General features: G+C 48.9%; 1 protein-coding gene across 1 annotated transcript in view; it reads right to left on the bottom strand.

Annotated features, from left to right (window-relative positions):
* The window catches only part of DOK6 (docking protein 6), a 183,048-nt gene extending 168,782 nt beyond the window's left edge, over window positions 1-14,266 (bottom strand). Inside the window, exon 1 of the mRNA XM_087818901.1 lies at window positions 14,135-14,266. Within this exon, the coding sequence (XP_087675027.1) occupies window positions 14,135-14,200 (66 nt within the window). The 5' untranslated portion in view covers window positions 14,201-14,266. The remainder of the gene's footprint in view (window positions 1-14,134) is intronic.
* Between the last annotated feature and the right edge of the window lie 641 nt (window positions 14,267-14,907).

The following is a 14,907-nucleotide window of genomic DNA, read 5'->3' as shown; positions in this document are numbered from 1 at the left end:
AACAGCAGACCAGAGTCCAGGTGCAGGCTGCTGGTGCCAGAGGGGACAGCATGGGCGTCATTCTCAAAGAACTGGGGCTGTGTTTTCTGACCCGTCTGAAAGCTCCCGGGATGACCAGCACGAGGGATCGGTTGATTCATCTGCATGGGGGCATCCCCAGGGCTAGGGCGGCGTTTTCCAAAAGCACGTAAAGGCAGAAGTGTTGGCCACAGAGGCCCGGGCGACAGATAGCAGGGTAAGCAACAGACCAAAGAGCCAGGGAAGAAGCTGAGAAAAGAGATATGCGGGAAAATAAGGGCTTCTAAAAGATGTGTGTGTGCTGGGCAATGAGAGGATGAGACCCAGGCCCAGGGCTGCAGACCTGCCCTGACGAAAGCTGAGGACAAACGACGCGTCCACTGTCTCTCCTTCAGACTCCGCGGGCACAAAGCCGAGCTGGGCAGGGCCGGCAGGGCCCGCTTGGGACTGAAGCGCAGGGAACAGGACACTAGCACCGGAGCAGACGCACGAAACGGAACAGGACGCCAGAGAGAGTCAACAGAACCTAAAGTTGATTCTTTGGGGGAAAGGTTAATAAAATGGACAAACCTTCAGCTACACTGACCAAGATAAAGAGGGAGGAGATTCAAGTGACTAAAATCGGAAGTGAGAGTGGGGACGTTACTACAGAATTTATAGAAATAAGGGTGGTAAGAGACACAGTGGATGATTTTATGCTAAAAAATCAGAACTATATGAAATAGACAAACTCCTACAAACACAAACTACCAAACCTGACTGCAGGAGGAACAGAAAACGCGAATAAGTTTATCGTATTTTAAGAGATTGAATCCACCATCAACCTCCACCCATAAAGAAAGCCCAGAATCAGGTAGTTTCACTGGAGAATTATGCAAAATTTTCAAATAAGAAACGACACCAATCCTTTCCAGCTCTTCCAGACAACAGAAAAGGAGTGACCACACCTACCTCATTCTACTAAGAAAGAATTACCTTGATACTGAAGCCAAACAGACAAATCATAAGAAAACTACAGACCAATACTCCTTATCAAAACAGATGTACAAACCTTCAATAAAATACTAGCAAACTGAATCCAGCGGCATATTAAAAAGCGAGATCCCACCACAACTAAGTGGGATTTCTCTCAGGGCTGCAAGTGTGGTTCAAAATATGAAAGTCAATCAAAGTAATATACCATAATAGACTGCAGAAAATATCCATGTCACATGATCATCTCAATCGATGTAGAAAAAGCATCTGACAAAATCCAAAACCATTTCGTAATAAAAACACCCCACAGACTAGGAATGGAAGGACACTTCCTTTCTAATAAAGGGCATCCATGGAAAACCCATGGCTAAGATTATGCTCAGAGGTGAGAGACTGAAAGCTTCCACTCTAAGGTCAGGAACAAGACAAGAATGAACACTTTGGCTCCTGGGATTCTGCATGGCCCTAGGAGGTCTAGCCAGAACAATTAGGCAATAAAAAACATCAAGGACATCCAATTTTTCTTTTAATGAAGCAAAGTATCTATATTTGCAGAAGGTCTGATCTTTTATATAGAAAAATCCTAAAAAAAATACACACACACATCTGTTAGAGCTAATAAACAAATTCAGCAAAGTGGTAGACTACAAGATCAACATGAAAAATTCAGCTGGAGTTCTACATATCAGCAATGAATAAATCTGAAAATGAAATTAAGAAAACAATTCCATTTATAATAGCATTAAAAATATAATATCAGAAATAAATTTAATCAAACAGGTAGAAGGCTTGTATCCTTAAACTACAAAATATTGCCAAAATTAATTAAAGAAGACCTAAATAAATGGAAAGACATCCCATGTTCATCAATCAGGACACTTAGTAGTGTTAAAATGGAAATATGCCACCCCAGCAGGAGATCTACATGGTAAGTGCGATTCCTATCAAGATCTCATTGGCCTTTTGCAAAACTTTATATAATTCAAAGCTCAATGTGGAATTGTAAGTAACTCCAAGTAGCCCAAACAATCATGATGAAGAAGAATACATCTGGAGGACTCGATTCCCAATTTTAAAATTTACTACAGAGCTCTACCCTGGACTTGGGGTCCCCACCTCTAGGGGAGCTGATGCCTGGGGATTTAAATTGAGAAACACAGTAGGAAGACCGCTGCAGGTCCCCGTGCAGGGAGCGACACCAGCAACTCCCCGACGCAAGACAGAGTCGGCAGCAGGTAATCCTGCGCGTCGGGAGCAGATGGTGCAGGGGCAGAAGGCGGCACAGGGAAAGGCGGGAGAGGCGGGGGGCAGATCCTGAACGGCCCCGAAGTCATGTTGAGTTTAGATGTCATGCCCGGCGCCATCAAGTCAGCTAACAGGATCTGGAAACACATGGAGCTCACCAGGACCCCACCGGCTGTTCTCTTACAGGCAGAGATATCCAGAGAGCAGACACGGATTCGGGTCTCTCCAGCTGGGAAAGACTGACTTCTGTCCTAAGCAGCTGTGGCCAGAAGAGCGGGTCCCCTGGTGCCCATTATAATATCATAATTACACACTTTCATAGCTCTTTTCTTCCATCATTTTCTAAATGATTTAACTCATGTCTTCACCCCAACACCATTTCGCAAAGGAGAAAAGCGGAGAACGGAGCAGATCCATTTCCGCAAGTGACACTGGCAGTAAGTGCCGGAGCGGAGTTTACCCCGAGACGGTCTGGCCCGGGAAGCCGTGCACCTGACCGCTAGCTAGGCTGTGGCACCCGCAGGAGGCCTCCGACGGGCGCGGGCTGCCCGCGGAGGGGCAGCGGGGCATCCAGCAGGTAGTCGGCGTTCACGTTCGCACACCAAAACCTTTCGACGTAGAAATCCAAAACATCAATGCGCAAAAACCACGTTCAGAGCTCTGCAGCTTCCACGTTTTTAATTCAGACCCTGCGTCTACTGATGCATCCGTTTGCAAGGCACACTACCCTCGGTGCATCCTCTTTATACCAAATGAAAAAATATGAGTCATCATCATTATTTTTAGATAAAATCAGTGTGATGAAACCTTCACACTCCATTTATTTGTGTATCAATTCAACAAGTATGTACGGAGCACCTGCCAAGGATCAGCCTGTGCTATGAGAACATAGTGAGAACAGCGGAGGTGGTCCCTAACCTCAGGGAGCTCAGTGGGAGAGAGAAACACTAATAAAATATATATATGTAAACGTATAGTAACCAGACACGATACTTGTTATGAGGAGAAAATACAAGTATTTTTTAAGGCAATAATTCTATTGCGGAAAAATAATTTGCCAAGCATATTAAGAACCCTTAAAGATAGCTAAAGATTGAAAGCACATAAGAGATAATTCTAGATAATTTTGTAAACAGATGAGCTAATTTACTCCATTTTAAGGAAAGAATGAAACAGGTAAAAAATAACATTCACGGTGAAATTTTAAAAATAACAAAACCCAAGGTAAAAAGAAAACGACTGATTAATTGTGCAGAGTTTGTACAGCATTTAGGGCTATCCCAACCCTCGGAGTCCCTCCTTGGTTCTCTTGCCCCATCTGCACACCCCGGGGTGACGGGCTTTTAGCCCCCAGCTGTGTCTGTCTTAGGGCGCCCGAAACCCGCACAGCTGCACACGCACAGTGGGGCCTCACTGCTGCCTGGGTGCCCGATGCGCAGAACACCGCGTGCTGTTCCCTCACAGCTGTGCGGGAACGATCGCCTGGGCATCCCTGGCGGTGCGTGTTTCTGTCCCACGGAACAGCAACAGACGTGTGTCTGCACTGACTGCGGCAGAGTCCCACACGCGGGCAGGCGGCCGGAGAGCAGAATTCTCCGACAGAAATGACTTGTACACTTAAGTTATCTCTGCTGCCCACGCTTGACGGAGGCGCTGGGGTCAGTGTGATACGCTTTAAATTTTTTAAAAGAAATATAGTTCAAAACCATATTAAATTGTGCATCAACAGGTGGTATGTACCGAGATGACTATTACATTTATCGTCTCCTGTCTTCAAAGCACCTATCACAAGATGGCGAGGTGGACAGAAAAGGAACAACATAATTGTTGCATTTCAGAAACTAAGCTCTGTTACGGTAGAATATTTGTCACGCTCTAATGGAAATGCCCTGTTCTGCGCCCCCATCAGCACAGAACTTATCTCTGTTTTTATCATGAGTTCTCTGAGATCCCATAAAACAGTTTCCTAGACCATCCCCGCGGGCTCCACGTGATTCCTTCATGGAAGGATCCATGTCTCATCTGTCTCCAGCAGATGAAAAAATACTTGAGGCGCTGATGAGGACAGGGACTGAAAATGACTGGACAATGAACTGCAGGGGACAACCCCAGGCCGTGGCTGGCTGATGTGGGACGGGAAGGCTGGCTCCTTCGCCTCAGTTTGTGACGATCTCTAGAGCCATCCCAGGATCAGAGGTCCCCGAGGGGCAGGCCACGGCCACAGCTTCACCCCGAGGCGTCAGCGCCTCTCTCTGCCAATCGTACCTTCCTCACCCCTCGCACACGCGTCTCCCAAGAGCACCCCAGGGAACCCCCGCGCGGCTCTCGTGCTCACCTCACACGCGCACACGGCTGTCTGCTTGCGTTTTATTTGTGCCTCTCCCGCGCCAGGAAGGGGGGTATTCTCAAGGAGCTCACGGTGCGATGGGCTGAAGTAGCTCATCTAAGGTCACACGGGGGTCCCTGGCAGAAACATAAGCGACGACAATGCCAGGGGGGCTGGAAGTCAACAGGTATTTGTGGAAAGAATGAAAAACTGGAAACGCATTTCAAACACAGCTCCACCTGGCTATGAGCCTTGCCCCCCCTTTCCACAGGGTTCCCAGGTCCTTCCAGACTTCCCCACCCAACCAAACGCGCCCTCACATACTTATGCTCAGAAAAGAACAAAAGTCAGTAAGAAGTTAAAAGGCACAATGAAATGGGAAACGGATGATCCCCAGTGGAAGAAGAATCCTGTGTAAATTAAAAAATCCTGCTGTATCTGCGGCTACACTCGGTGCTCGTAGCATTCTTCCGACGTTCACCTTGCTTTGGCAACACTTGATAGAATATAGAGCATCTGAGGTTAAAAAATACATAGGAAAATATAGAGCAAAATCCCACATGGGAATTTCCTGTGGTTGATTCCACATTTGTGCTCTCTCTAGTTAACTAATGTCATACAAGTGACCATATATTTAAGTAGCTCCTGAGAAGAAATACTCCACCTTTCTTTCCAAAGTCATTATACCCAGGTCTTCGAAAAGGAAAGACTATCTATATGTCTTCTCTGCCGCGTACACACAAGACCCAGAGCAAAGCCCCCAAACCACGTGCACACTGAGCCTTGCTGGGGGGGACCCTTCCCAGCAAATGCGACTCAAGTCTGCGTGAGACCTGGATGGATGGATATGTGATTTAGCTTTATCTGGGGTGATTCTGGGCTGCTATTTCGGTTTAAAAACATTTTTATTACATTCTAATTAACTTACAGAATTTGATGCAATTAAAAAACAACGTTGCTCACTTAAAAGTCACCTTGAACATCCCCTGCCAGTTCTATTGCAATGTGCTAAAGAGAAGTTCCCTCAAAATATCTGAAAGTTTCCCAGAAGTCAAAACTATTAGCTTTTGCCATTCAATTACATAATACCTTTTAAAAATATCTCACTGAATCTCAAAAAAACACAAAAAACCGTTCAGGAAGGAAGACTGGCACCTGCTTTCTAAGATTGCATGATTGCCTGCTCCCCAAGCAGAAGCCGCGGTCAATGAGCATTAATAAATACAGCGCTAATGGATCCCCTAGAAACCTTGGATGTGCTCTACTTCAATTTAAAAATAAACTCAGATTTTATTAACATTGACAAAGTAGATTCGAACCCATTAGAACACTCAAGATCAAGCTCTTTAAGTAAACGAAGTCAGTAGAAGGCTGTCTTTAATTTTACTTCCACCATGGTTATCACAAGCTTTCACTTCCCTGAGTTCACAATCATAGAACCATTAAAACAAGCAAAGCCCTGTGATCTGAGGCCAGGCAGACATGTCCACTGCCCTCAAGCCTATATATGCTTTAAATACAATTTTATTTTCTTCCATTAATAATTTTCTTTTTCTTTGAGGAAGAGTTTAAACATATAAACTCTAAACTCAATAATTTCTAGGCATTAACACCAACAGATGTATTACTGCCACCTGTAGTCACTAATTAGCTGAACGGTAAATAAGATTAATTTTACATATTGAAAACTTGTTGAAACACAGAAATATGCACATCTGTTCCCTCTCTTTTCTCAAAATAGTGTGATGTATAAACAATCAATTTGGCATCTTTTAGCCCATTTTGGAATCGCAGCAACAAACTGGTTTAGTTTAATAATTTTTAGAGGAAAGTTTCACTAAATTTAAACTTTATTATGGAATATTTCAGTGTTTAATTGTAATACATTTTCAAGTTCTCTCTTTTTTAAAATCCTTCTCACCCAAGTATATTTTCATTGATTTTTTTTTTAGAGGGAGGGGGAGGGGGAGGGGGAGGGGGGAGAGACAGACAGAGACAGAGACAGAGACAGAGACAGAGACAGAGATGGGCTGCCTCCCTCAAGCACCCCGACCAGAACTGGGAATCAAACCTGAAACCCAGGTATGTGCCTGACTGGGAACTGAACCCACAACCTTCCAATATAAGGCGTATGGTGATGACGCTCCTACCCACTGAGCCACACTGGCCAAAGCGCAAGTTCTCTTTTTTGTTTCCTTTCCTTTGGTTATTATAACTTATAGAGATTCCTATAATCTAATGGCTCTGGCTTTAAAGAAACAATGCTTAAATGCAGGATGCTAACTATTTTTAATACATGCAGTAAAAGAAAACGAAGGTAACCCGCGACCCCTCGCCCTGCGCGGTTACTCCATTACTGTCCAGTCCCTCCTCCGGCCCCCCCAGTGAGCTCCATCTCTTCCATCAGAACTAACTGAAAGGCCCCCGCATTTCTGAACCTTCTTGGTTCTCAATTGCAGAGCTTCCTTCTATTTTTTTCACCACTTTCCCTTGCAAAAGGCACGTATAACTCTGTTTACTTTCTTGACCCCTTTTTATATGTGCTCCTGGAAGTTAAGATTCATGTTCTCTGCTCTGAGGTATCCTGGGCACCCACATAGTAACTGCACAGAGCAAGACCTCAATGTCTTCAATGCTGAATTAGTGAATCACTGTCAGATTCTAGATATGACAAAAACAACAGCTTTCGTATAAACCAGCAGCAACCAATTAGAAAATCTCATTTAAAATGTTTAAAAAATCATTCAAAATAGACCCAGAGACATAGAAGCATGGAACAGACTGAGGGATCTCAGAAGGAAGGTGGGGGTGTGGGGGAGAGATTAATCAAAGAACTGATATGGATATAGGCATAACCCACGGACACAGACATTGGTGTGGGGAAGGCCTGGGTGGGGCGGATGCGGGTGGAGGGGTCAATGGGGGGGAAAGGGGGACATCTGTAACACTTTCAACAATAAAGACAAATTTAAAAAACGAACCAAACAAAAACCAACAACAAAACATTAAGTACGTAAAAGGAAATACAACAAAATATCGGAAGTACAAATTCGAAAACATAAAAAGTAGGACTTATCTACCAAGCCCGTGGATAAGAATATTTAGTGAGTGGAGGTGGACATCTGGCCAGCCTTGCGGGGACAAAGCGATTCCAAACTTAAACCTAAAAATAAGCATTAACCACACAGGTTGATTAAAAATCCAAGTGTATACAGGTTTGCATGGAAACAACGAAATGGAACAGAAAGTAGCAATTTTATGCTATAGTGGGGACAGCTTCTTAAATAAAACTCAAAAGGGCGAAGCCACAAGGAAAACAGATAAATGGGTTTCACTAAAATGTGAAGTATCGACAAGACACAGGAAACCGTAAGAGAATTAACGGCAAGCCAGAGCATGAGAGCAGTAGTTGTGCGGTTTGTAACTGCAAGGAAATAGTGTTCAAAATACAGACGGGACTCCTGCAGACGGCTATCGCATAGAAGGACGGCGGTGGGACCGAAGGGGTAATCCGCACAGCAGGACAATTTATAGGGCAATAAATATAAAAACATGTTCAAAGTGCAGAGAAGTGCGACCTTAACATACCCATTTACCAAGGGAGGGAGAAGTCTCACCCCAGCAGGTGCTGGTGAGGAGAAGCAGGGGAGGGGACTCAGTGGGGGTGCACTCGGACACCCCTCTGGGGACAACCGGGCAAGACCTCTAGGTAGGTACCAACCTGAGCCGAGCAAACCCTCCTCTAAGCACGTAACCTGAAGAAACTCTTGCTTACTTGCATTAGGAAATACAACCTGTGGACCAGTTATATAAAGGAATCCTAAGCGGAAACACAATTAATAAACTGGAAACCTATATCAAAATGATTAAATCTTAAAAAAACAGCCTTGGGTAAAAACAAGTATGTTTCAAGAGGTCATACTGTATGATTACAATGATAGAAAGGTGAAGCTATACAGAGCATCAGCATACATTACTTGAAGAAATATTAAAATGTAATAAAAAATAGAAAAAATAATAAATAAAAAAAAATAAAAAATAGAAAAACAGCGCATGACGTTAGAAACCTAACTTTACTTCTGAAGTTATGGTGTTGAGATATACAAGGACTTCGACATTATCCATTTTATTTCTTTTTTAAAAACTGAAGACCACAGAGCAAAATGTGATTTTTAATAAAGTTTCATGTTCTCCATATGCCTGAAATATTTCATAATTTAAAGAAATATGCCAGCATCAATTACTGTTAAGAGTATGATAAAGGGAGTTCTCTCATTTCATCGCTTCTGGGCTTATAAATTGGAACAATTACCTGTGAGCACATCTAGTAAAGTGAAAATGTACATGTTATAAAAACCAGCTGCTCTACGGTTATCCACATCACATACCCTGGGGGACCTTGGATACGTGTGATCAAAGAGAATTATGTAAGTGTATTTGTCGAAGCACAAACAGAAAAGCCTTGGAAGTGTCCACTGTTAACAGAGGAAGTCTAGCTTCTTCATACAACACAAGACAGTACAATCACTGGAATGGACAAACTCCATCTATACAGTAACAGATAAATACCGAATCCAACTGTGGAGTGTATTAAATGGCAAGAGATTCAGCTGGGTCTTCAACTCTCAGCATTTTTCTATCCTAAAAAATTTAAATCACAAGAAAGTACGGTGTATTGGTACTTTACCAATATGAGTGGGTAATTTCCAGTGTGCTTAAGTATTACATGATTTTAAAATCCCTAAATGAAACAATGGTAGGTATTGTGAACAGCTCTGAATTGCAAGTTGAAGTTTAATTATTACTCTAGAAATGAGAAGCCATGGAGAAAACGTAAGAGTGGGAATTACATGTTTGAAACTGGAATCTAGGAAAATTACTCTGGCAGGACACCGAGAATAACCGAGCAGGCAGTAAAAAGCAGCTTTGGGAAGTCCCATCAGCACTTGAACCTGAAGTTATGGAAGCAGAGTCTCAACTGGAAAGAGGCCACGGATGGCACTCCTGGGTGGCACCGAAAGATGGGACATTTGGGTGCTTGTGGTGCCTCAGAGAAGGGAAGGCCCAGTACTGCCTCTGAGGCCTGACACCGAGTCCTTGTTAAATGAGCGGCAGTGCCGAAGGAACCATCAGCTCACGTGGGCTCCTCCGTGAGGCAGGGGCCGGCTTAGGAAGCCTAGGATGTTCTCTTTGGACTCATTCGTTGGCCTGGGCTGCACTACGGGGACCAAGCACGAAACGTTTCCTAGAAATCTGGGCGTGCACATCTGGAGACTGGAAGTGAGAAAAGTTTAAAATACCTACTTTAGAGAAGTCTTTTGAGAAGTAGGAATAAAACTGTAGGGCTTATGACAAATAAGGACTGTACGGGCCAGAGAACAGGATTTTAAGAAACAGCCCATTGGGAGAACTCTGGCAATGGTGGGCCTGGGGAGAGCAGGAGCAGGAGAGCCGGTGAAAGATGTAGTGGGAAGGGGGTGAGGCACAACCAAGGGATCCTTGCCCTGCCCCCCCCCCCAGGTGACAGCAGGTGTTAGAAGCGCATGAGGTTTATTTAGGGCTGGAAATTGGTGAGATATGTGTAAGGCGAGGTTCAGAAGGGGAGGGTTTCCTAGGTGAGATCATCTGTGTTCTGGTGTCTGACACAAATAGAAGTGATATTAAATAACTGACAGAGAGGAGCTAGTGTGACACAGGTGAGGAAGCACAGTGGCCTGGTGCCTCCAAGCAGGTGCTACCACGTGGCAGGGTCGCCCTGGCAACCTCCACTCTGGTTCCCAAGGCTCCACGCTCACCAACCCACGCACGTCACTTTGGCAGACTAAGTCTGAAACAGTTTTAATCAAGCAACTGCTCTGGATTAAAATCTTACGGTACCCCCCTCTCCCCGTACCAAATCCAAAACTCAGCAAAGTATTTTATTCAAGGCAAACAGAAGTGCTGTCCCAAAGAGGTGACCTTAAATATAAAATACTCCGAAACGATGATGTTCCTTCCTTGTGGCACGTCAAGTCAGCGTCTGACGTCTAGAAGTACCAGTATCAGCTGGTGAAAGTGCGGGGGTCTGCCCTGAGCCAGGGTGGGGCAGAGGGAGGCTTAGTTATTCATACAGAAAATAATACAGCAATTAATAAATAATCAAGAATAAACTCTGTGCATTGTGTACTCACGACTGTAAACCTACTTTTGCCACCACCCCGTATTCATAGAAACAGTGATATGTTCTAATGAAAAATGAATGCAGAATTTAAAGGAATGACTATAGAGTTGTGTTATTATACTTTTAATGACTTGATGCCTTTAAAATTTTAATGGTTTAACAACCCTATTTTTAAAACACAAGAATGAAATTCAGGAGCATGATTCTATTGTTTCCCCTTAAAATATTTTCTTAAATGAAGAAAAGCTGATTAACAAGTTAAGACAAATTTCAAAGCAAACATTGAAAAGAAAATTTAACACTTACTGCTTTGCCCAAATAGTCAGCTAGGGGACTATCCTCAACAGGTAGCACTAGAACCTCTAAGGAAACACACGACAAGGGCTCCCTCAACCCTGTCTGCCTGCAGGCACCTGGGTTCAGGTTGGCCCACAGCTGAGAGGACTGGGATGCTTTCCTGCCCTCATCTGGCAGAATACTGAGCACTAATTTGTGAGCCGTAAAGGGTACGTGAGGTCATTTCATCTCAAAATATGTTTTCATGTCATAATCATCTCTGACACAACTGGCCTCATACTCGGGCCTTTCTCATTAGCATATTATCAAATTACGTTTGAAAAAGCATGAGCTCTGCCCATAAGAAGTCAATTATCTGTACACATTTCATGAGAATTTACTTTTATTTTGAAATTTAGTTTTGAACATGAACCATAAAACAATCATTACATGTCTCCTGAGTTAAAAATAGTTTAATGGGAAGGTCCACAGTTCTGAGTCCATAAAATTCATGATTTGTATTAGGAGCTAAGAAAATGAAATATGTTTATATAATCCCTCTTTCGGTGATGGTGGGGATGATTATACATTTCCATTTTAAGGCACACGTTTGCTTAGAGTTTTATTATCTCACAGGACCCACTTAACTTACTAAGCTTCACAGAACCATGTGCGTGAAGTTTTGTCCTTAGGATATTCTGAACCCTGCCTGGCTGGCGTGGCTCAGCGGTTGAGCATCAACCTAGGATCTAGGAGATCCAGGTTGGATTCTGGTCAGCGCCCATGTCTGGGTCTCCGCTGGATCCCCAGCAGGGCGCCTGCAGGAGGCAGAGATCAGTGACTCTCTCATCACTGATGTTTCTCTCTCTCCTGTCCTCTCTCTGAAATCAATAAAAACATATAAAAAATATTCCGGATAGAAGCATCTCCAAAATTTTTTAAAAAAATAAATAATATTCTCCCACAGAATCAAGGGGAGTTTAATATTTTAAGATTAAAACAACAACAAAAAACTGTTTCTGCGCCGACCTCCGCGAAGTTCCCATTTCTCAAGTACAAAGGGAGCACAAAAGCAATTCCTCTGTGTATAAAAACGCTTTTATTGTGTTCCAGGAAGACTGTCCTTTACAGACGCATAACTCTACACGGCGCGGCCACGGAAAGCGGCTTTGAAAAATGTAAACACGCTGGCACATCTTCAGGAGAAATGTGATTCCAAAGGGGCATTTCAAAGGCTGGCAATGCCACTGTTACCCAAGAAGCATCCGATGTTCTTCCCCGGGACCCTAGCTTCCAATTGGGTCGCATGCTCTGTTTACTGTGTGGAATCCTGGAAAGCCGGCTGGGGGAGGAATCCTGCGGACCCCAGGGGCCAAGTGCGCAGGGAGCGGAGCGCTCAGCTCAGCGGCGCGCGGCGACTCCAAGGAAGCGCACACCTGTCCCCAGGGGGCTTCCGCCGTCCAGGAGCTGATGGCACCGGAGCTGTCAGACACCGTCAGGGTTCCAGGGACGCGGGCGGCTAGAGGGATGAACGCACCACGTGGCCGAGGGAAGGGCTTCGGAGGTCAAGCTCCTGACACCGCTGTCCCTCCCTCTCCGGCCCCGCACCTCCTTTCCTGGCGGAGGGCTGTGCCGGTGACAGACTGGAGCACTGCGTCTGGGCGGCCAGGAGCCCTGGGCCTCCTTCCTGGACAACTGCAGCTTCTCCCGGGGAGGAAGGGGGCGCATTCCTCTACTCCAGAGCAGCTCCGGAACCCCGCGGGGGGCCTGCAACCCGGCCCCCGCGCCCCGCTGGGGAGGGGCCTTGCGGTCGCCCGGTTTCGCGCTCCCCTCTTCTCCAGATCTGCCCAAGTTCGAGAATGGGCCCCCGTGCCCTTGGGGGACACTCTGCGTCTCGGACGGGAAACCCGGCAGGGGCAGCACGAAAAGGCGAACGGCTCCCCTCCTGCCTCCAGCACCCGCGTGCGCCCCCCGCGGCGCCCCCCGCGCGGTGCCTGCCGACCCTTCCTCGGGGAGGCGCTTTGCCCACCTGAGTTCCGTTTCCTAGACATACATTCATCTCTTTTTTCCTTAGTGGTAACATGAACGAGGTTCTCCTTTCGCCCTCTCCAGGGTCAGCACCCCCATCCAGGTGCGAGCGCGCGCACGGAACGTCCTCGCCCCAGGCCGCTCGGCCCCGGGGTTCCGGAGCTTTCCCACCAGGAACTTTGAGATCCGCGAGGTCGACGGACATCCGCGGGAACCCCCAAAACGGGGCCTCTCCGCCTCCGCGGGCGCTTCCCGCCCCGCCCCGGGCCCCGGCGCCCACCTCCCCCGCCGGGACTTCGCGGGAGCCGCTCGGACCTCTCCGCAGGTCCCGGCTCCGCGCAGGGGCCGCGCCCCCCTCCTGCCCGCGCCCGTCCACACCCCAGGTCCTCCGCCGTGTCCACGCGGCCTTCTCACCTCCCCGTCCGGCCACGAGAGAAGTTCTGAGCCCCCGGGGGGATCTACACCGTTTCGATCCCGACTCAGGTGGAGCACCTTTCAAGGATGGACTGTGAAAAGCTGTCCGGAAACTTTGCCGTCCCGACCGCCCCAGGGCCCGCGGCCGCGAGCGCACACCTGCCCGCACCGGGCGCAGGGACGCGGCCGGGCGCACACGCGGCCGGGCGGCCGGCGACCGCTCCGCGCGCCCTCGGCTCCCCGCAGTCGGCCGCCGCGGGGCCGGGCGCTGCCGGGCGTCGGGAGATTGTGACACGGGCTTGGGGAGCGGGGGCGAGGAAATGGTGATTCTAAACACACCCGGCGGTCCGTGCACCTCCTGCCGCCGAGCTGCGCCGCCCCACAGGCGCACACTTTCGAGAACCGCCCATGGTGGGTCGCGCTGGGTACGAACCATCCTCAGGGCGCATTCATCTCGGACCTGACAGTCCCCGTCGTCTACGACTTCTCGGTCTGCGTCCAAACCAGCCCCCGCTCACGGGGCGGTGGGGCCCCGAGCGCGGAGCCCCCCAGGCGGTGCGCCCCCGGACCACCGAGCAACAAGCGCGCAGCCCTCCCGAGGCCGCGCCGCGCCGCCCCCGGCCCGCGGGTCGCCCCTCCCCGCCCCCTCTCGGCCGGGCGCAGGGGAAGGAGCCGGCCCGGCAGCCACTCACCCCCAGCTTCCTGCTGCGGATTTTCACGTAGCCCTGCTTGACTATGTCGTTAAAGTTGGAGGCCATGCCAGCGCGCGCGGCTCCCGCGGGTCCAGAGCCGCCGTCCGCAGCCGAGTCCGCGCAGGTCCCGCATCCAGCCCGCCGCCTCCGGCAGCGCGCCTCCGCCCAGGGCCCCCAGCTCCCGCCCGCGGGGGCTGGGACGCGGGGTGGGTGGCAGGGCGGCCGGGGACCGGGACACGGCCTGGCGCCCGCCCTCCGCGAGCGGGTCCCCACCTTCGCCCCCGCCGCCCCTGCAGCTCCCGCGGCGGGCGCCTCACTCGGCGGCGCACCGCTGGCCGCAGCGCGGCGGCACCATCGCGGCTCCGGGCGCAGGGACGGGGGAGGGGCGGGGCGGGGGGCGGGCCGATGCGCCCGCGTGGCTCCCCCCCCCCGCCCGGCCCGCGGGGTGGCTGGGCTCCGAGACGCTGGCCAGACGCGCTCCACCTCTCCCGCCCCCACCCTCTCCCTCCCCCCGCACCCCCGCCGTTCCCACCCGGCTCCCCGGCCCGCACCGCTCCCGGATTCCTGAGGACAAGCTCCTCATTCCGGGGGCCTTGATCTCCACTCCCAACTGGACCCGGGGAAAGGGCAAGGGCGGCGGGGACGCTTCCAAGGGAACAGGCGCGGGAGCGAGACAATGGGGCACTGCGAGGGCCGTGTTTACGGTGCGTTTCCACGCCGGGCGCGGGCCCGCGGGCCAGGCTTCGCCCCGCGGGGAGCGGGGAGCGGGGAGC

The sequence above is a fragment of the Miniopterus natalensis genome, chromosome 7, assembly GCF_054644295.1.
Source record: "Miniopterus natalensis isolate mMinNat1 chromosome 7, mMinNat1.hap1, whole genome shotgun sequence".
Lineage (NCBI taxonomy): Eukaryota > Metazoa > Chordata > Mammalia > Chiroptera > Miniopteridae > Miniopterus > Miniopterus natalensis.
Note: the sequence above shows the minus strand (reverse complement) of the source record. Positions and strands in the feature narration are given on the sequence as shown.